This window comes from Scatophagus argus, chromosome 8 (genome assembly GCF_020382885.2).
Source record: "Scatophagus argus isolate fScaArg1 chromosome 8, fScaArg1.pri, whole genome shotgun sequence".
Classification (NCBI taxonomy): Eukaryota; Metazoa; Chordata; class Actinopteri; family Scatophagidae; genus Scatophagus; species Scatophagus argus.
Genome location: NC_058500.1, coordinates 20,098,830 through 20,120,646, shown reverse-complemented (window position 1 = coordinate 20,120,646; position 21,817 = coordinate 20,098,830). Strand labels below are relative to the sequence as shown.

The 21,817-nt window shown below is 40.1% G+C and overlaps 1 protein-coding gene and 1 long non-coding RNA gene across 4 annotated transcripts; one reads left to right on the top strand and one right to left on the bottom strand.

Moving 5' to 3' along the window:
• The first annotated feature begins 47 nt into the window (after positions 1 to 47).
• dennd2c (DENN/MADD domain containing 2C) lies at positions 48 to 18,442 on the top strand. 3 transcript variants are annotated; one of them, XM_046397902.1, is made up of 20 exons: positions 48 to 354; positions 2,854 to 2,949; positions 3,238 to 4,353; positions 6,168 to 6,292; positions 6,950 to 7,032; positions 7,140 to 7,298; positions 8,307 to 8,385; positions 8,635 to 8,679; positions 10,181 to 10,368; positions 10,875 to 10,984; positions 11,671 to 11,740; positions 12,399 to 12,476; positions 12,887 to 13,027; positions 13,469 to 13,617; positions 14,914 to 15,091; positions 15,309 to 15,350; positions 16,050 to 16,158; positions 16,471 to 16,713; positions 17,372 to 17,458; positions 17,552 to 18,442. In XM_046397902.1, exons 3-20 carry the CDS (start codon positions 3,491 to 3,493, stop codon positions 17,581 to 17,583), a joined length of 2,781 nt encoding a protein of 926 aa, XP_046253858.1. In that variant the 5' UTR covers positions 48 to 354; positions 2,854 to 2,949; positions 3,238 to 3,490; the 3' UTR covers positions 17,584 to 18,442. The 3 variants fall into 3 exon arrangements, with proteins under 3 accessions (XP_046253858.1, XP_046253859.1, XP_046253857.1); XM_046397903.1 differs by lacking the exon at positions 2,854 to 2,949 and having other exon boundaries at positions 10,184 to 10,368; XM_046397901.1 differs by lacking the exon at positions 2,854 to 2,949.
• LOC124063841 lies at positions 16,302 to 21,442 on the bottom strand. Its single transcript, XR_006844160.1, has 3 exons — positions 21,337 to 21,442; positions 19,359 to 19,436; positions 16,302 to 16,691 (listed from the first exon to the last, which is right to left on the bottom strand). It is a non-coding gene; the product is annotated as an uncharacterized LOC124063841 (long non-coding RNA).
• Positions 21,443 to 21,817: the final 375 nt, after the last annotated feature.

Sequence of the window (21,817 nt, the reverse complement as noted above, 5' to 3'; positions counted from 1 at the left end):
GAGGATTTTATTTTTGGAAGTTGCAACCGGAAGTGATGTGTTTTCTGGTTGACTTGACATTAATTGTCCTGTGAAGGAGGGCGAGGAGTGTTCTGCTTTGCTTTTTCTTGTCTTAGGCAACTGTCTGTGCTGTTGTGAATAGTAGAGGGGACAAGTTCTTAGCTCCCATGAAAGTTTATTTTCTCAGGAGTTAACATTGATTTTCGGTGAGCTGCACGTTAGCTTGGATTTATTCAGACCGCTAGCTAACTTATCCAGATAAAGCTATGCGAACGAGCGGACTCGTATTTTATTTGTTGTTCTCTTTATCGTGGGAAAAATGAAGAAAGAACATGAGTTTGCATACTACGAAGGGTAAGTCATGAGACATAATGACATAATGAGATATGTAGCTCATTTTCTAATATGTTATCACACAACTTCTCTGACTAGCTTATTGTCCTTCTAACGTTAACTAACGTTAACCGCAGCTCCGTAAGTGAGTTAACGTGAGACCTGTTGCACTTTGTTGAATTCTCTAATTTCACATTACTCGGTATGCAGTTTAGCCCAACTAACTTGAAAATTTTGATTTGGTTTTTGTAGTGAACAGTCAACGCTGAACTCTGCGTTGGGTTGTTAAACTGACTTCGTTATCTAATAAAATGTTAAACTTTAGTATCAATGTGAAGCACGTGTCTGTATCAAATCCTGTTGTTCATTTCTGCAATCTTTCAGGAATTTTATTTTTTTGTTTTCAGTGTAACATACACGCTTAGAAAACGTTATGCGTGTGTCATTCTCTCACACCCAACGTAATCAAGACTTTGAACCTGCGGAGCGAGCACTGTAAACCAGTTAGTTAGCTTTACCTCCGTTAATCTCTGCCGTTTGCTGAAGACGAATTACAGAGTAGCTCTTAACGAGTCAGAGGATGGATTGTGTTTGCTTTCTCTGTACCTGAGGCTTTGAAATAAAGATGAACATTTTAAAACTCGACAATTTGGAAGGGAGTCGGGCAAGAGAGAACTTCAGTTACTGAAGCTAGCCCAAAGTTATGTTTTATTCTCTTCCCCTGCATCTGTCACCATTTTGCTGCAGTTGGATCATCTGTTATATGCACACGTTTAACAGCTAGAATTAGCTAAGGTCATAGCACCTTAATCTTAAAGTATAGCTGCTGTATATCTGGAAAAAAACAGTTTTATATTAAAGTTGTATGGGTCTTAGTTCATGAGAGAATTGGAAAGTTTCAGCACAGTTTGTTATACGCAACCATTGACAGCAAATGACGCCAAATGATGAAACTATTCATGTTAGGTTGCTTTGTCACTTGCTGTCAAAATGAATGTCTGTATGCACACAAGTTGTACTGGTGGCTGGTGATGGATCAGTCATTTCAGAGCACTTTGCCGTGGCCCGTCCTTTAATGCTGGCATTTAGCAAACCCACATTTTTCCTTATTATAGCTTTAACCGTCACTGTTGATGGTGAACCACAGCCGTACAAAACCTCACCTGCAACATGTCGTGTCACGCCGCACGCCTTTGGGAGGGCGTTTTGTGGTAGTTTTGAAGGTGCAATTAGGTTTAATTTACCTGCCAAGTGATGACGGGTACTTTGGCTTCTTGGGTTCACTGTCTGGTTTCTACACAAGTGAGTCAGTGAGTTTCACTACCTTTCTGCAGAGGTCAAATTTGCTGATGTGTATGAGATACATTGGTGAAGTTCATCTGGAGTCACCCTCTGCATTGTCATTTGATATCACAGCACCTCACAGTTTGCCTTACTGGCAATGATGTTAACTTTAACTGTATGCCATGGGAAAGAGGGAACTGGCAGTTTTCTTTGCAAATGTTATTGTAACCAGCTAGTAGTTGGTATATTTCTGGATCCACTGCGTTTCAAAGATGATGTTTGATTACCATCACAAGGTTTGAATATAGATGATCTAAACATAGTTCAAATCAGTGGTTGCAGCTGGGTGCAAATCTCTCTGCACCATAATTATGGACAGTCTGGCTGAACCTTCTTCCTGCAGCTCAGGAAACACAACTCATGCCTTCCTGTACAACATACCGCACACAGACAAATAATGCAAGTGGGTCAGTTTGGGAGTCGCATTGTCATTGGATGGTCTGGCAATGATCGAGCAGCATTCTGCATACATTTGATGTAGGTCAAACCTAACAAAGGCGTCACTTGCAAGACTGACTGACCGACTGTTTCTAGTTAAATTTATTCCCCGACCCCCCTCTTGTACAGCTCTGCAGGAATGCAGCTCATAGAGTTATTATGATCATGAGCTGAGCAGTGGAATTTTACCATGTCTCCCCTTCTCCACATACTCTCAGCCTCGGTCCTAATGTGCAACGTGTCCAAATGGTTTGGTTCCAGCAAGCCAGGAGCTGCTGTACAAGAGTGTACAGTGACCGCATTGATGTCGACTCAGGCAGCATGAATCAGGGTGAATGCCACTGCATAGCTTTACATCAAGTCTTTGTATTTGATAGCATTTGATGAGAGGGACCAAGACCATAGATTATAGCTTTGTACACATTTTTATCCAAATCATCAGGTAATTAGAGTCTATAGAGTGGTCTACCCATGTTTTTATTTTGCGTCAGATAAGTAGCTCCACTATTTCAGGAGCTTTTACACCACTGCATAGATGGGTGTGGTTTAAATGTTTTCCATCATTCATCTAACTAGCTTTGTTTTATGTCTTGAGATTAACGCGTTTTCTTGCCTCTGAAGCTCTTTGAAATCACTTAAAATGCGCATTCTTCTTAGTCTTCTGAAAGATGCCTTTGCAAGAAGACTTAAATTAGATTTAATGCTTCTCTGTATCATTGGCATTTCATATTTTGCCAGCTATGCGGTTGACTACGACAGCTACAGAGAAGGCAGAATTCCCCTGGGGCTAGAGGAGGGTTGGGCGGCTCAAGACACAGACACCCAGCAGCTCAAGTTTGTTGTAACTTTGTTCTCTTCGCTGTCTTTCCTAATTCTGACTGGATTTATTTTTGGAAACTGACCTTGACAGAAGCTTATCCTTCCTGACCTTGTCTCTGTCTCTAGTGTCATGTCTCTACCTACAAGTTGTGTACCACTTCAAATGTGTGCTGCTTCAAAAGTAACTGTGTCCTCTTGTGTTGCCTCAGTATCCCTTTGACCTCATGGTGTGCTGTCTGGACTTGTTTCTGAGTGCAGTGATTGATGAGTAATTTTTGTCTCTTGTCTTTTTTTCCTTTTTAGGTTGTTTACAAAAGGAGACAAGGGGGAAATGGCACTTTGCTAGTGCAAGAAGACACAAAAAAACATAGAGGAAACAGTTGCAACCATAAACGTTGTGGCGCTCCTGTTTTTACTTATCATTTTTTGGATTAAATGACAACAGATTTCGTGGTTATTCTTGTCCGTGATTCTTCCTGTCCGTCTTAGTGAGGAAATCCCTGATGCATTCACCAATGGAGAACTGAAGGTGAGCTGACACTTGCCCCCTCTCAACATGCTAGCTCTAAGGCTGGAGCAGGGCAGGCGAGGGGGTGGTGAGGTTGATCTCTTGCAGAAAAAGGCCACCGTGGCTTGGCAGGGCCGCCAGTCAGGGAGGCCCCCTTCTCACGAGCAAGGTATTAACATCAGGGAGAAGATCTCCCAGTGGGAAGATCGTAGTAAGCAGGGAAGCAGCCAGGATGCTGTGGTGAAAGCACACCCCCCAACTGTATCCAGAAGTCTGTCTGGAGATGTCCTGGGCAACGGGGGATCAGGAGGGGGGCTTCACACAAAAGCTAGCCTTTCAAAAGCTAAGAGCTTAGATCTTTGGGAATACCCATCACAAGCTGGACATTGTGCAGTTGGTCGGAAGTCAGAACCTCTGCAGAAATGTTCCACTGACTCTTCAACCACAACCACAGGAAATAAACCACTTGCAGCACAAACATTTGTGCGTCCTAAGGTGGAGGCTAACGCTGCTAACTCTACGGGCGAACATATCTTGGCTGCCAATGGCAACCAAAAAATAGATTGCATCTTTCTACCTCTATCAACCGATGACCAAGAAGACAACATGCCTGCAGGAAACTTCTACACTTCACGTGGTTTCTGGCGTAAGCTTGAGGGGAACAGACTGCTCTGGGAGAAAGGCAGGGACTCTTCAGCTGATGCTCAGGCTCCACCCAAACCTCAGCGGACGTTCCAGTATCGAGGAGCCAACAACATCAATGCATCAAACACAGTGCAATTGGACAGCAGATCCCTTCATAACAACCACTCCAACGTGAGGAGCAGGAGGGTAGCCCACCCACCGAACTTCCCACCTCCCCCATGTCCCATAGCAAACACTAATGGGCTTTCTAGGCATAAAAAAAACAGGTGAGTACAAATAATTATTTAAAACCTAAAAAATGATTAGAGGGTGGGATTTCTTGCAGTGTTTTATTTGATCTGAATCATGTTTTTGAAGAAAACCGCTCCTGTTGATAGATTAAGGAAACTCTTGTTTGGTGAGAATGTTCTCAACTTTGAACTCTGGCTCAATCAGTCTGTTTGGGATGTTTTTAGGGCAGTTTTGGGGAGGGTACATAGTCTAATTGCTGGCTGAGGTCCAGGTGTGATGTCACATGATATCTGGGAGCATTGTTCTCTATTGTCTGGATGTGGCCTAGTTCCTCAGCAGCCACGTGGTCCAGTATCATCATTTGCAGACAAACACATACTCTCACATTCACTTTCACTCATTCACTGACAGCCAGGCAAAACAAGACATCACAGTAAGACAACTGTGTAAGCTGTGTATATTCAACTCAGGGGTTACTAGCTGACATAACGTCTAATAATATAGTTCTCTATAACTGCCATGTCCCAGTGTTATCTGTTATTATCACCCAAACACTGTCCAGGAGTTGTTGACTCAACAGGAGGAGCCTCGTGTATCTCAGTATGTACAAGAAGTAACTGATAAAAACATAATTATATTAGTATAGTTAGGCATACCCAAAACCATAGTTTAAATAACACAAATAACCTCTGCTTAGTGTTTGGATAATGTTGCGTAACGCATTCAAATGAACAAATGAAAGCTCTAACATGGTCATTGTGTTGGTCTTTGATTGTTATTCATTTTGTCGAGCCTGTTAAACTGCCTTGTCAGTGTCGATCATACTCCTCCTTGGAGAGGAGGGGCCACTGCGTTGTAATATAGTTTAACTTTTTGTCAGAGGAAACTGCCCAGTGATCCAAAAAATAGCTTCAATTTATCCCCAGACCGTTTTTACACACCCAAAAGAAAATATCCCTGCAAAAAATCCCAATGAAGCCCAACTAAAGCAACAAGAGAATCCTGGGAAATGAAGGGGGGATTCTCTGCCATTATCTTGTAATTGCTACCTATGGCCACAGTGGCTGTTGTTTGGCTAAAGTTAATTCTTTTATGAATATGACACCATGCTAATATAAGTTATGGTTGAATAACTGTGATCTTAGATATTGTAAAAACAGACTTACAAAACCCCTTAATTATTGTACAGTGTTGCAATTATATTTGTGAAGTTAGCAGTGTAAATAATTCAATTGTTGTATTTTTCTAGTTCATGAGAAAAACTTGGCTCTCTCCTACCATCTTCCTGCCATGTCTGCACAGAATTAGCATAGCTCTACAGGGCTCATTGTTTTCCAGCTTCAGAGGAGGCCATTGGCTGTCATTCATTATAACATGTTATGAAATACTTCTGTGGGTTTAGGTATTACATCACACTGAACATGAATCATGTATCACTCTCTGTTTCAACACTGAGCCAGGTCGATTGCGTGCATCTAAAACAATCGAGTAACTGAATGAAGTTCCTTCTCTATTTTAAAGCTGTCATATGAGCTTGCACAGTGGCCTAATTATTACTATGTAAGCTGAAGCTGTGATATTTCCAAATGCTATTCTTGCCTAAATACTGTCAGACTCTTTTGCTTTTTTTATTCAATGTTTGTACCATATGCTCAGTCATGTCCTGTCATGATAGTTTATCACACTCTCTCTCTGTTTTGCTGAGTTTGATATCAACATAAGGAATGTTGTGGTGGGACGCTGGTTGAACATGAGACAATGGAGTGAACAATAGTTGGTGTCTATCTTTAGGACAATAGCCAGGGCCCCTCTTTTTCACTGTCTTGCCTTCCCCGTTCTCCTGCCACAGGAAGTCCTTTGAGTATGAGGATGCTGCTCGTCTGACAGTGAAGCAAGGCACGCTGGGAGATGAGACCAAGCACTCGGGCCTCTGCCATGCCTACTCCGATGACAATATTTACGAGGATATCGTTTGTAAGTTGGAGATATTTGATTATGGCACTGACTGTCTGGCTTTCATGTATTTTAAACTGCTTAACTTTGTACTTGTTTTGTCAAAGAGAGACAAAGACAGGAAGTCATAAAGACTGTTGGGTGCTTCCTTGTTGACCATACAGATCCAGTACTTAAAAGCCTCACTTAGAATTTATTATATTGACATAAAAGAGCCTGTTAAAGAATGATGCTGCACAGGACCTAATGAAACAATCAGGAAAAATTATTGAATATGGCTACAAAATGACCCTGTTTCCTGTGCCCAGGTTTCTTAAATGTCATACAGTTCCTGTACTATTTTTACATTTTATGAGTTGCATTCAGGATGACTTCTAAAGCCAGAGAATCAGGATTATCTTAGAGGTGCACTTGTCTCCGTCATCTTATCTGTTTTGTGTTATGCAGGTAGTCCATTGTTAAGATTCTCCACAGTATTTTGCGGGGTTTTGAAATGTGGATAATTTGTTAATTATAAGTATGTTGTTTTTTTTTTTTTGGCCATTTATATGCCCTGCAGTGTGCAAAATTTTGCACTATTTCCCATACTTTGTTATATCCCCTTGTTCATTTGCTTGTCTTCAAAACAACCGTTAGGTGTGGTGGTCTTATCTCTCCCATCACTGTGTTTTCCCCCAGGTGAAGTGACCAGAGATGAACCCTATGAAGATGTCAAGCTGTCTCCCATGTGCCTCCCTATTGCAAGGCCTCACACCCCCAAGGTAATGGAAGATATTCCATTCTCTTAAGTCGCCACAAGTATTTTTATTAGTCATGTGTGGTCTCATTATTGGACAAAAGTGATAACCCTGCAGTTCTTGTCTTTCAGCAGCCTCCTAAACCCCAAAACTTGCAAGGCTATACTGGCAAAGTGGAGAGGAAGAGGTTCCAAACGTTAACAGCATCCAAAACTTCAACTCATGCAGATACTTCAAAACCAGCTACACCCCGGCGCGCAAGCACTCAAAAAATACAGAGGATGCCTCAGGTAAACAGTGAAAGGGTCAGGTTGCGAGCTTACACACTGGATGGGGTGGGTTTTTTTTTTTTGATATTGCCACATGAATTGCCAGTGAAGTGGTATGTTCTCTGATAGTTGCTGAATCATGTTACCTTGGAAAGAAAAGAAAGGGGTGGTGACTTGCAGAGCAGGAAGGAGAGGACGCTGAAAGAAACAGATAGTGGTAGAGCAACATGTATGAATGCTTCATGAGAATTCAGACAACGCATTCTTTCAAACATATACAACTTATGGCATTAACAGGAGTGAGGAGGAACTTTAACGATAAGGTACAGTAATATTGACATGTATGTGGTAAGATGAGTACTAGAGAAGGATTATAGCCTTAAAATCCACATGATATCAGCAAGTTTGACAAATTCCAGTCAAGTTCATTTTTAGGTGGTATTTTAAGAAGCTGTCATTGTTGATCTGTTCATCTTCCATTATTTAACTGAATAACCGTGACAAATAGAATTTACAGTAAATAGATTAAATAGTGAAAATATAACATTTAGTTAACTAGCTGTCCTTATCTCTTTAACATCTTTGACAGAGATGTTAAAAGGATGAAAATGGGCATAGACATAATAATACCTCATTATGTATTTTTCTGCTTAACAACAGTACCATTATCTTTAACAGGGGCATTTCACTTTCTTTTCTTAAACTGTCATATAAGTTTGCCTTCTCAGCTGACAGTGCATTGTGTGTCCTCTTAAAGATAAGTTTCAGCTTCCTGTTTCTGTGTTGGATCCAACTCTGGTGTATTAATCCAGAGTCTCAGCTGACTTCAGTTCACTATCAGATATTCAGCTGTGTGCTTTCAGGACATTAACAAAAGAATGCAGGAATGTAGGGGTAAAGAAAAGCTGAAAATCTATAATATAATTATGTACTTAGTGGCTGTTATGTCATGATTCCCTGTAATCATGATTCTATAATGGTTGTGAAATTATGGGGCTGACAAGTACCTGTGTGTACTTTGCTACACAGTACGTCAGCAAGATTGAGACCATCTTTGACGACAAGCGAGGGAGGAAGAGAGTAAAAAACCAGGGAGTCTCAGTGCGAGGTAAAACACACACACACACACACAGTCACAGATGTCTAAATGTCATCCACATCAACACTTCAATAAGATTAAGCTGAGCCTGTTGGTGGAAATACCCAGCTTTTGAAGGTACACACAAGGCCAGCTGCAAAAGGCGAAGCCATGATTATGAAACAAAGGCTGACTGTCTGCATCTGATTATGGCTCCTCAAGTCTTTTCCTTTCCTCTGCTTCTCCGTAATCTCTCCCTCCTCTAATTCATATCAACAGAGGAGACCAGTGGGACAGAGAGCGACCCTGAAGACAACACCAAAGGTATCGGAAAGTTAGTACAACATCTGTAATGTCCCCTTTTTAAGTCTGGTTCTCAGGTTAAAGTTTAGACGTATGTGTTGGGCCCGGAAAATCTAATGTGTAGTAACAGTGTTCACTGTTGTGATGACGATATGGCTTGCAATAAATAAACAAATATTGAAGAGCCAGTATTAGCTCTTCAAATTGACACCAATAAATCCGAGGGTATCTGATGCAAGCTGGGGCCTCATCTGATTGGCCAGATGGCGTGAACGCACAGCCCATGTGTCCGGGGCTCTACCTGATGGTTCAAATGTTCACTTGCTGAGTGTGAATGTATGCTGTGAGCGAATAAAATCTTAAAATAGTCTTATTCATTGCATTTCAGGCAGACTTTTGTGATGTTTATGGTATGTGTTCATATTCCAAAAGACAATTTGTTGGTCAGCATTAGTATGCATTATTATAGTAGGAGTAAGAGATCCTAGTTTTATCACTCAGTCTTTAGTATAAACATAGGACCACATCACAAAACCAAAAAAGTATCTTTGAACAATTTATTAGCTCCAGGGAAGTTGTTGTTCCTAACTGTCTGGTAATGCATCCATGTGACATAATTCTGTTCAGTCAAGTGACATACAACCATAATGAGACCATGGATGCCGCTCATAATCTATGATTGAGACATCAAAGGCTGGCGCAGAATTAATACTCATTTTTCCAAAATGCTTGTTTTATCTTCTCAAATGTGAGGATCTAATGCAATTCTCAGTTTTATAACTTTCTAAGTTTGAATTTTAGACTATTGGTGAGACAAAACCGAAGATGCTGACTTGTGCTTTGGGAAACTGAAAAGTTTTTTTTTTTTTTTTTTAACTTTCTTTTTCTTTTTTTAAACAGTATTTTAAAGAGTTGACTATTGTTTGTAACAAGTCTTCAACCATACTAGCAAATCTGTGAAGCTATTGTATTCACCATTGTATTTTGGCATGTTAGCATGCTGAGATTTGCTAATTAGCAATAAACACAAAGGAAAGCTATTGGTTAGAACTTTGACTTGGTGGTAGATTGAATGTCAGAGAATCACAAAGTTTATTCATTTCATCCACATTTTTTTAATTCATCTACATTTTCTAGAAATTCCTCCAGTACAGAATTTGTCAGGATATATCAGTCTGAACCGATATTGTCATCCCTAAAGCCACGCTCGCAAACTGTGGCTCCTGCTGAGCCTCCTGAGAAATTCAAATAGAGCAACACCTAAGCAAATATCATCTTTGAAAGAGTTAACAATGAGACTGAGAAAATGTTGTTTTAAATTAAGGAAATTTAAACAATCCCAGCTCTGTCAGATGCTGTCTACCAGTTATCCATGACTGTTGTGTTGGATACTGTGTCATCAGAGTTGACTTCACAATTATACAATGTATTGATATTTAAAATGTCCTTATTGCTTCAGTGTGCTGGATGGGATACATCCCAAGACAAACATTACCATATAGTCTCCTTGTGTGGTGTCCAGCAGGCTTCAGGAGATCAGTTTACATCCAGTCTACACTGAAACGCCGGCCAGGCTACTGCACCCTGGAGAGAGACCTGATCCAGCTGCAGCAGCAGCAGCTTTTCCAGATCTTCGTTGTGGTGTCGCTGAGAAAAGGCTCCCCAGGATACACCTACTCTCCTGAAATCACGCAGCAGTTCCCCAAAATGGTTAGAAAGAGCCTTCAGTATGACACTACCCTTCTTCTGGGCAAAGGACATAACTGTACTTTGATCATAGTGCTTTAACTGAATGGTGTTTTGTGTGATTAGGACAATTTCTGGTCCAAAATATAATCTTGTTTGGCAAAAAGATGATGATTCTTATCTTACATCATGAGGAATCCTTTTGAGATTGAAACTTCCCAGGTTTACATAAGTCATAAGCTCCGTGTTTTTGGGACTTTAAGATATTGTTATGATACTGTGTTAAAATTTGGTCTCAGGCACATACATGTGTAAATAGTAATTGTTATTCGTTAGTGATTTAGCGCAAAAATAATATAGAAATACTCAAAAGAGGCAAGCCTTATGTAAGTCATTCTTAATTTATTACACTTCATATCTTTTGTATTGAATTATATTATAATGCAATGATTTCACTTGGGTTCCTCTGGAACCACTTCACTCAAGTCATTTAGAGAACCCCTGCTGTAACAGGAGTCCCTCTGTTTCAGTTTGAGAAATCATCTCGACTCTCCAGAGAGGCTGAGGATCAGCTGAAAGTCATTCCAAAGTTCTGTTTCCCAGACCCACAGGACTGGAAGCCCTCTGCACACATACCAAGGTCAGCACATGCACTAGCATGTTATTTTAATGGTATGCCTGATGTATAAGAAGTAACTACATCAATTCACTTCCTCTGCGTGTGTCTGTGTTTCCTCTTGTCATTATGTACACCTTTCATGTGTTCTAAAACAACTTGTTTAACTTTTCTTTTACAGTAATAACTTAAATTCTAACACATTAATTACCAGTTATGCTATGTTTAATCATTTCCTTTTTTCCTGATTTATATCATCAGCTGTAACCCAAAAATTATCACTGCAACAACTCAAATTCCCCACAGGGATAATTAAAGTTTCATTTGATCTAATTAAATCTCTGAGTGCTGAGGGGTACTGGGCATTATTCTTTGTTTTATGGATGTGGTTCATTGTTATAATACTGGTTATGTCTTCCGCCTGCCTCACTGCCTTCACAAGACTTACCCGTGGTAGTGAAAATAAACAGAAGACATACCTGTCTGATTACAGTTTCTCTATGCTCATCCTGATCAGTCAGCTGCATTCTTAATATTGTTGTATGTTTTTGTGTAATTAAGTTATTCCCTGGAGATATTTTTTGATCTCTTTTATCAGTTTTTATACAAGGAATTACAGACATTTTACAGTTAATGGTTATGTGTTTTCAGGCTTTGAAAAATCAAATCATTTAAATATAATCTCCTCTGTATTCATGTCATGTTTCCAGTGAGACGTTCTCCTTTGTCCTGACCGGAGAGGACGGCAGCCGCTGGTTTTGTTACTGCCGTAAGATCTTGGTGAGTGTGGATGTGTGCGTCTGAATCACTGACTGGAGCATGTATGTGTTTGTGTGTCTGTGTATGCGTGATGACATGGGAGCCTGCCATGTGCTTACTCAACATCTCTAAGGGGATGTGAAACAGTACAAGTGAATCACAGACCATAAACCACTTCTGAATCAATGACAGAGCGCAAAAAGAATTTCAGAATTTCCCCCTTTCTTTTGCCTCATGAGGAGAGCTCCTTTTAGGTCTTTTTAAGACACTTTTCAAAACACACTTTTTTAGGTTGAAATCAGTATGTCCACCATTTGTGTTTATTTATTATTGTAAACACACTGTGGTTATCTTGTTAAGCACTTTTAAACTGTGTTCCATTGTGTTTACTCTCTCTTTAGTGTAGACTGTTGGACCAAGCCTAACATAGAGAATTTTATGCTTTGTTTGTTGGTAGATAAGATCACTGCTGCTATCATTTACATGGAGTTTAGACTTTAGACTCCATGTATTTTTTTTTTTTCCTGTCAACACAGCTGTCAATGAAAATACTATTAAGTACGTTAAATGGGAAAATAGGCTCTTGATGTTCTGGCCCTGTGTGGTTTAGTTAAATGTTTGTGTTAAGTGTTTTCTGTCATATGTTTTATGACATGATGAAACTATATGTGTCTTTAAGCCCGGTGGAAAAGGGAAGAGGCTTCCTGAGGTGCACTGCATTGTCAGCAAACTGGGCTGTTTCAACCTGTTTGCAAAGGTAAGGCAACTATACATTGTATCTGCTCCCTTGTTTCTCCCGATAGAAGCCTTTATAGGGAGATGAAAGGAGCTGGGTTTGCTGAAGTTCAGTTTTAATCCTCTTGAAGTGTGTCAAAGCTCTACTCCCTTCAAACTCCTTGTCTGTATGAGGATGGAATGAGGCTACACTAGAAGATAATCCTAAGAAATCCCTGGGTGTGTTTGTCAAAAAAGAAATTGTTCGCATGTAGCTGTGTCCCACCCATTTCTCCAGTTGGCCAAATGAAATTTGCAAACAGTAAGTGTGAATATGGCTGGGGGAAACACATTTAGGTGCAGAGCTGCGTCTCATGTCTGTTCTATTGTTTAGAGTTTAATCAACACTAGTTCCTTCAGGACACACAGTGATTTGTCTGGCTCTGTCTGCAGATTTTGGAGGAGGTGGAGAGGCGGAGGGAGATTTCCCCAGCGCTAGTTTACCCTTTTATGCGTAGCGTGATGGAGGCCCCGTTTCCAGCCCCTGGACGCACAGTAACTGTCAAGAGCTTCCTCCCTGGCTCTGGGAATGAGGTAACCCTGAAACCAAAAGAGGAATTGTTAATTAGTAGTTTTGTTCCTCTTAACCACTCCTTTCTGCAAACTCGGAATGACTCAGAATGGGAGGCTATCAGTGTAAACAATAGGGGTAGCTTTTTCAGCTTTGAAGAGTTCATGTTGGGACAGCTATATATACACATATATATTCTAACACATCAGTTTCTCAGAAGAAGTGTTGCAAAATCACTACTTTCTCCTGTTTCAGGAGTTAGGTGGTTTCCACAACTACATAACTTCATTCTCCACCGGTCCATTGTTCTGAACAGCATTTATGTGGATGCATCTAAAGAGTCTGTTTTTATTTAATATACAGGCTTCAGGCATTCACTTAATAGTCCAGCAGTCAGTGGAAGGTCGAGTGTAACGCTGTAGTTACACTTGACCTGACTCCATGTGCTCTTCTTGCTTTGCCAGGTACTCACTTTGTGTAGACCAGTGGACTCCAGGCTGGAGCATGTGGACTTTGACAGTCTGCTGCAGTGTCTTAGTGTCACAAAACTCCTGCAGGTGTTTGCCTCCATTCTGCTTGAGAGGAGGGTCATCTTCATCGCTGACAAACTCAGGTACTGCTGTGGTAACACAACGTGCCGCAGAGGCACTTAACCTTCAGTACATATAAGGATGATATACAGTAGCAATTTAAAAATATAGAGGGGGCAATTTTTAAAAAAATGGTCTCCTCCTTGATGTCTGCTAGTTCTAGCAGATGCTTGATTACATCACATAGGCTCAGTGTCATTTATTTGTATGTATCTTGGCCTCAGTCCCAGTGGCAAGTCAAGTCAGGTTTACAAGTACAATTGAATATCAGTACGGTATACTAGAGTGTCTCAGTGGGCTCCACAGGGCCACAATAAGAACTGACCTGAACTCAGCACAGGCTCCTCAACACAAGGGCATTTGGTTATTATATAGCAAAATTTCTCATTTGAGCAATAAACTTACAACACAATGTCATTTTTTTATATGTGCCAGTAGATACAGATTGCAAGCCAAAATTAACCTGCCGGTAATGGAGAGAGTACAACATGAATCAAGCATAAACTATTATTAAACAAGAACCATGGCCTTTTTATTATGTAGGGTCTAAAGCCATGAGGATACAAGGTTGTAGGTGGCTTCTAGCACTTCAACTACCATGACCCATGTGACTGAGAACCTACATCAATAGATGGCTACATAGTTTTCAAGGTGATCACATGAAGTAGTTGTGGCCAGCAATATTGAACTCTGTGCTTAGATTGAGAATTAAATGGTTGTGGTTGAGTCGGCAGCAGGATAAGTGCAGTTTCTGTTCTACAGATAGATAAAAAAAACTGAATAAAAGGGCTATTAGTACTACAGTCATCTGGCAGTTGATAGGATATTAAATGTTCAAGGATTTGGAAGTGGACATGTAAATGGGAAATTGGTCTGAAGTTATTAAACATTGATTCAGAGTTGACTTTTTGCTGAGGAGCAGACATTGAAAGACAACTCCTGAGAAAAATGATGAATGACTCGTCACTTTTTAAATCCAGGAGATATTAGGGAGCAAGCTAAAAGACGAGTGTGCTTTGTTAAAATGCTGAGCTTGAGTGTTTCCCAAAGATGAGAGAAATCCAGCCCCAGAAAATGACCAATCAGAGGGAAGAGGAGTAGGTTTAGGTTTTTCAGTGTAAGCAGAAATAGTAGTGCTAAATACTACACTAAGAGTATTAGCATAAATCTGTTCTTTGATACACAACTATTATTTGCTGAAAGCTTTTACAGTCGGTCCATTTGAAGATCTGTTGGAAAAGAATTCTAACCGTGTGATCACAGCCGTGATTGATATTGTTGTGTCATGTGATTTTTCTCTCTTCCCCTGTTCACTGCAGTGTGTTGTCTCGGTGTGCCCATGCAGTGCTGGCACTGCTGTATCCCTTCACCTGGCAGCATACCTTCGTTCCTGTGCTACCAGCCAGCATGCTGGATGTCAGCTGCTCTCCCACCCCATTCCTCATCGGGGTGCTGGCACCCTGCCTGCCAGAGCTGCTGGAGCTGCCCATTGAGGAGGTCCGTCAGAATACCTTTTCAAAATCACTGTCTGATTTGCGGTCTAAACTGCGTTGAATGATAGCATGTCGATTCATTGCTCCACGGCAGCATATACAGTAGCTCATCAGTGTTTGTGACTAGAAACCCTAAAGAGAATCACCTCAGTGCTTTATGGCTCTTGTTGCAAAATATCTTAGTCGTTAACTGTCATTCTTTCTTCTTGCTGTCTTCCCAGGTGCTCATAGTGGATCTGTGTGCAGACAAGTTTGTCATTCAGGTGTGTACACATAGCAGTGTGTAGTGGGAATGATAGGTGTGGTCCCAGTGGGAAGGATGGCTTTGCCTGCACTTGTCCCTTGTTTGTATGTGGAATGTTTTGACGGTGACAGAGACGTTGTGTTACATCTGCAAGTGCTGTAGAGATAAAACAACTAGAGATGTAAGCCCTGAGCAGAATTGTGTCACGACACAAACATGACAATGATTCAGAGCTGCAGCTTTGTCAGTCAACAGTCATTCAGTCTATTCAGAGCATTATAAACTTGTTTTTGTTGTTTTTCAGTTGTGTTTGTATTAGTCTTAATTTGACATTTCATTTAGTGAACTTAATCTGTAGGCACGGTCTGTGTCTCTATTAACTACACGCTAATGGGATAAGCAGCGGTTGACCTGTCACTTCAGCTTTAGCTGTCTGTTATACAGAACTTTAACTTCAGGGTTTCATACGTCTCTACTCAGAAAGTGTCATGAAGTACATCATTGTTTTTAAAGGTCTGAATCAAGGGCTAAAGAGTCTTTGTCGTACACAGAGTAGTCTGTTCGTTTGTTCTTTTCACTCTGTAATCCAGCACATTGGATGTGATCTGGGTCATTGCACAAACACCATCTAGAGCGCTGACACTGAGCCACACAGTTTCGATATGTTTGTAAATGGTATCATGTCACTGCTGTTGACCTTTCCTGTTATGTGTGACAGCTGGGTGATGAAGATTGCATCCTGCCCAGTAAACTGCAGGCAGCACTGCAGCAGATCCTGGAGGAGAGGGAAGATATTCTGAGCCAGGAGAATGGAGACAGATGTGGAGGTTGGTATGACAGACACCACATGTGCTAGAAAAGATGCTGTTAGTGAGTCAGGTATTTCAGCGTTTTGAGTTGCTATATCATCACCTGAAGAAGTTCATTTTCATGTATATAGAAATAAATGTTCTACTGATGAGCCACAGACTGCTGAGAAGTTAAATTTATTCTCTCATCATCATCTGTAATACATCAATTTGTGCGCCACAGTAAAGATGTTTAGTCATGTAAACGACATCCATTAGCATGTCAAACATCAGTCAGATCGTCTTGTAAAACACTGCTGTGTTATTGAACCATTTGTTTGGCTCATCCAGGTCAGCAGGCTGACCTGAGCTCTCTGGTCTCTGAGGGTTTCGTGCGATTCTTCGTGGAGCTGGTGGGCCACTATTCTCTCCACATGGCTGAGTCTTCCAACGGAAGCAGGGAACTACAGCGCGACAGCTTCCGGAAATCTCATCCCTCCCGTGGAGTCCGCCAGTTCCTGCAGCTCTTCATGGATACTCAGATGTTTGCTGGCTTCATTCAGGACAAAGAGCTGCGCAAGGGAGGAGGAAGAGGTAAACGTGTTGAAGTGACAATGCCAGTCATTCTTGAGGAAGAAAAAAAAAAAAATATTTTCTTACATGAATTTATGACACTGCTAATTACATGGTCTAATACGGACTGTTAGGAGTTCTGAAAAGGCTAAAGAAACTAGTGTTTGGGTAAAGCTTTTGACTCAAATTTGATGCCTTCGGATTACATTTCATTGCAGCCTGAGATGTCCCTGGCTTTAATGTTCCCGTAATGCTGCACAAACAAAGTTTATTCATATAACAAAAGAAAAACGTAAAAGGGGAAGTCTTTCTTTCGTCTTTTTTAATGATAAAAATTGAGTCTTGATTTACAGTCAATCTGCTTGTGAAATTAATGTTAAACCCTGTGATCTTTATAAGGAACATATTAAATATCAACAAAATTGTAGTCGGAAAGAAGTCATATGTTTCCACATAATCTGTTAAATGGATAAAGACTTGTAATTGAATCATAGTAAACCAGACATGACCTAAGTTAAATGAGTCACAGCATGCATCACCACAAGCACAGCATTCCAAAAACAGCTTAAGAAGCTACTTCTCAGTGCATGAAAACATAACAGTGAACCACGATGCGTATAAAGACAACGTAAACCTTTAACATTTGAAAATTTTAAGTTAATTTCCGACTTTCTCTCAGGTCTCTTTGAGGTCCGAGTGGCCGAGTATCTGGAGTCGTACCCTGAGCCGGAGTCAAGTGGTGTGAACAGGTTTCTTAAAGGGCTGGGTAAGTGTCACTGTGTCATCAGAAGATCACTATGAAAAGGTGCATTTTTCAGCAGCTAATGTTTTTTGTTTTGGTTTTTTTTTCTCTCTTTAGGAAGCAAGATGAAGCTCCTACAAATTAAGTGAGAAAAGACCAACACCTGGCTTTTAAGTTAAAGACTTTGTAATTAAAAAAACAACACTTGCTGCTGTTGGACCGTCTGAGGAGATGAATGTGTGTGAGAGTCTTGGTGAGAATGGGAGGTTGAAGAGTTTGGATAAGCCAGGCTCATCTTACAGCTATGTATGCATGTTTGAGTGCAGCATTACTTCTTACTGGACAAAAACTGGAGAGATGTTTTTTTTAATACTTCTGTTCTGGTGTCGTTTCATGAAGCCTTGAGGAAGGGGCACAGAAAAACATTCCAGCTGCGTAAACTCAGTTAACAACCTGAACATGTGTGGTTGTAACTTTTCTCTGACTTTGACAAGAAATGTTTACTTGCAAGACTTTTTCACATTTAGATTCTGCTTTACTATCATGGTAAATGCAACTTTAATGCTACATTTCAATCTTTTAAAATCCTTGACACCTGATAATGTGTATGGTTCCAATCTGATGCATGTTTTTTATGAATTTTAAAATACCATTATCCATGTTGCATTCCCTTCAGCACAAACTGTAAAAACCTTTTGTTTACAGTGTGGCTTTGTTTGAATTTCAGATTAAGTGGAGGCTCATTAACTCTAATCAAATCATTTCAAAGATTTTAGACTGCAAGTTAAATCTCATCAGTCAAGATGAGCATTTACATTTTGAGGAAATTAAGTCTCTTTTTTTTTTTCTTCTGTCCTTTACTTTCGACTTGTTAACTGGAGTTGTAAATACATATTTTTGTTACGTTTTGCACAATGCTGAGAACCAGTGTACAGTATTTGGAATATTTTTGTATTAAAGCATGTTTTCCACATACTTTTTAAATAAATGGGTTCCCAAGGACAGCAATTATTATGTGTCTATGCTATTTATAATGCAAATACCTCAAGAACTGAGTTGCACAGTAACCCTGCATAACTATACTACTACTGATTAAGCATTTGTAATGTAATTATTCTTCTGATCATACTTGCCATTAAGAGATAACCTCACAGTGCACTTCACAGTGGAAATACATTATCAAAAAGAGGGAATTTCGTGCTAAAATGGCTCTAACTCCAGAAAATATTCACTTCATTTGACTAATTTGTAAAGCCAAAGCCTTATATTAACCTCAGATAAATTTGTGTATACACTTTATATGCAAAAAGGCCTGTGGATCTTGTCCCTCCATCACTTGCATTAGGAGGGGATCTCTTCAGACAATATAACCTGAAAAAATAATCACTGCAAGCAAGATGTGCTTCAGTGTTCATATGGGAACTTGACTATTGTATTAAGACACTTGAAATACTACAACCCTGTGCTTTGAAATGTCACACTGACTCCCATCTCTGTTTTTAGTCTTTTTTTTTTAATTCAAATCCATACCAGCTCTTATGTACACATGGAAAAATTACTTCACATCTATTTTGATTAAGTTAAAACAAACTTTGCTACTTCAAAGAGGTCTTTATAATTATCTTATTGCAATATTTGAAGTTACTTTTCGGGGATTAGATCAGGATTTATTTTACCATCAGAGGAATAACCTTATCACATTATTTAACATTTATTTTTGCACGGGCTAGAAAAGATTTAACGATACTCTTTTAAAGTAAATGCCAATTCAAACACTGCCACACACTAACAGTGAGTCTTAAGTTATTAGTACCTTTGTGTAAATCTATACATGTTACATTTTTTCCAAGTTCTTGCAGTTCTGCTTAATTTCCAATCACTTTTCCATGTCTGTAACATTTTAAAAGTTCAGATGCATACTTACCAGCACATGATGTGAAAGACTTCCTCAGCATGCGCCTTTGACCTCTCACCTGGTTTAAATCTGACTGCGGTCTGAAACCTAAAGAGAGACAGAGAGAGTACCACCTGAATTTAGCTTGAAAATCTTAATCTGTACAGTGGAGCCAATCCTCCAGAGGACTGGGGTACTGACTGAATGACACACCCTGACACAAGCAAGGATTCTGGCAGAACAGGTTCTTCCTCAAAGGGAACTTCTCCTCCCTTGCTCTGAGCCTCTCAGGCCCAACTTCCTCTACGACTGCATGCAGCTCCTACTTCCCCTATTGAGATCCCCAATTGCAAGCATAGCCTTTTCTAACCAAGGTACAAACATTTGATCGGTGGAGCTTGCTGGAATAGTGCACAGTGTTCTTCCTCAAGTACCATTTCAACAGGATTCAAGAGTATCCACACAACACCATACAAGCATGTCACCACCAAGACCACATGGGGGCACTGTCTCCACATGCTTCCACCAACAGAAAAGGGCCTGCAGGGATGAATTGTCAATCCAATGAACTAGAAGAACTTCTGTTTCACTGCATCAACATGTCAAGGACAATATGATATGCTTACTTAGCATTATGCCTTGCACAACAGAACTATCGAAGTTAGTCAGTCTGAAACAAGGAAAATTACAGTTTTGAGTCTGACTACTTACATCTGTTTAAGGGACTGCAGTTCTCAGCTGTTTAGGAAAATACTGTATATTGCCCTTTTAAAAACTTTGAAACTATATATCTGTGACTGATTTACATCTTCAACAGTGAGCAATGGAACTGGAGCTAAGAGCTACAGACCAGCCAGAGAGGTTGGAAAATATTCCGAGATACACCGTTGCTTTTGGTCTCTTTATGGGATTCATGGACAAGGATTAAAAAAAAATATATAGCATATCTCAACGCTGTCACAAAGGCCTGATGCAGATTTACACACATTTCCTATCTGCCAACATCTACACTTTAGAGACAAACAGTTTCATTTTACTTGCCTTGATAAATGACCGTAGGGTACCATTAGGAAAGATGTGATAAATTACAAAAGTCCTGTTACTAGATTTATAGCGACTCAAATCAAGGCCAATAAATCAAAAAAAAAACAAAACAGGTTGGCCGAAAATCTTCATAATCTCGACCAAATTTAAAAAACTGGAGGTGTTTCAACATTGATCTTGTGCATGACAGTTACTGTTGTATGAGAGCTCAGGGACAGGTTCTTAGAACGTGACCAGCTCACATTGTTGTAGCAAAAACAGGACATGCTGCATCCACAGTGCAGAGCAGGGCTGATTGTGACAGTGTGAGTGTGTTATTTAACCTTGACCGGACCCAGATCTGTGACTTGTTCCTTTTCTTAGAAATCTAAAGCATTACCGTGTTTTTAGACAAACACACAACGCTCAAAGGCTTGCCACAGCTGCTTACTAATACAAACAGTGGTGTTAAATGTTACTGAGTCATGTACGGTACACTTTCCACATTACTCATTTCTCACAGTGATGCTGTGGTGAACTAACTTAAACTTACTTATAGTATTTTTGTAGTAGGAGTATGTTTATGTATTTGTATTGTCATTTTTACTTCAGTTAAGGATCTGAGGACTTCTTCCATCTTTTCGCATCACTGATTATTTATCTCTGCTTTCCTTGGGCAAACAAAACTTTATTGCTGTTAGGCTTTTCACCAGCTCCACTCAAAGGTCTCAAAGCCTTCTGATAGATTTTGAACAATGTTTAGAAGGATGCTGGTATAAAGAAGAGCGGAAGGCTTTCACTGGTTCTTTTTCCGTTTCTGTTGAACCGACCTCATGATTTCTTTTGTGTAGTCTAACAAAGAAACAGCCTACTTATTCATCACTATAGCAAGACAAACTATCAATAAATGTGATGAAATGTGCATCAAAGAAAAGAAGAATTCAAGTATTCAAAAACAAATCAACAGTAAAGAAGAAAAACTCACAGTCAGAGATGCATGAAGGAGCTGAGACACATGAACTGTGAGTCTGGTCAATCAGAGCTCACCTGAACTCACCTGGAGTCACTCAGACTAATCAGAGGAATCCTGCTGGGTAGAGCTTATCTCTTGGTCCTCTGGTAGCAGTAGCACCAAAGGAAGTCACTACAGAGCTGTGTGCGAGCAGTCATCCACCTACAGTACAGTACAGCACAGTACAGACCAACTGTGAGTGACTTGTCAGTAGGTCACGTAGTCAGATCTCACAGCAGGTTTAAAGGCAGGCAGACACTCTCAGAAGTCTTTACAACCTGAACAAAAAATACCTTCTGCTTTTAAATAAGAAAAAACTCCAATATGTATGCCATATGTATGGATTAGAAGAGTTACAATATGGAGAATGCAATATTAAGTACAATTCAGGACAGAACAAACAAGATAAAGCACATTGTGAACAAACCTGTTTTGTCTTCATCATTGTCTTCGT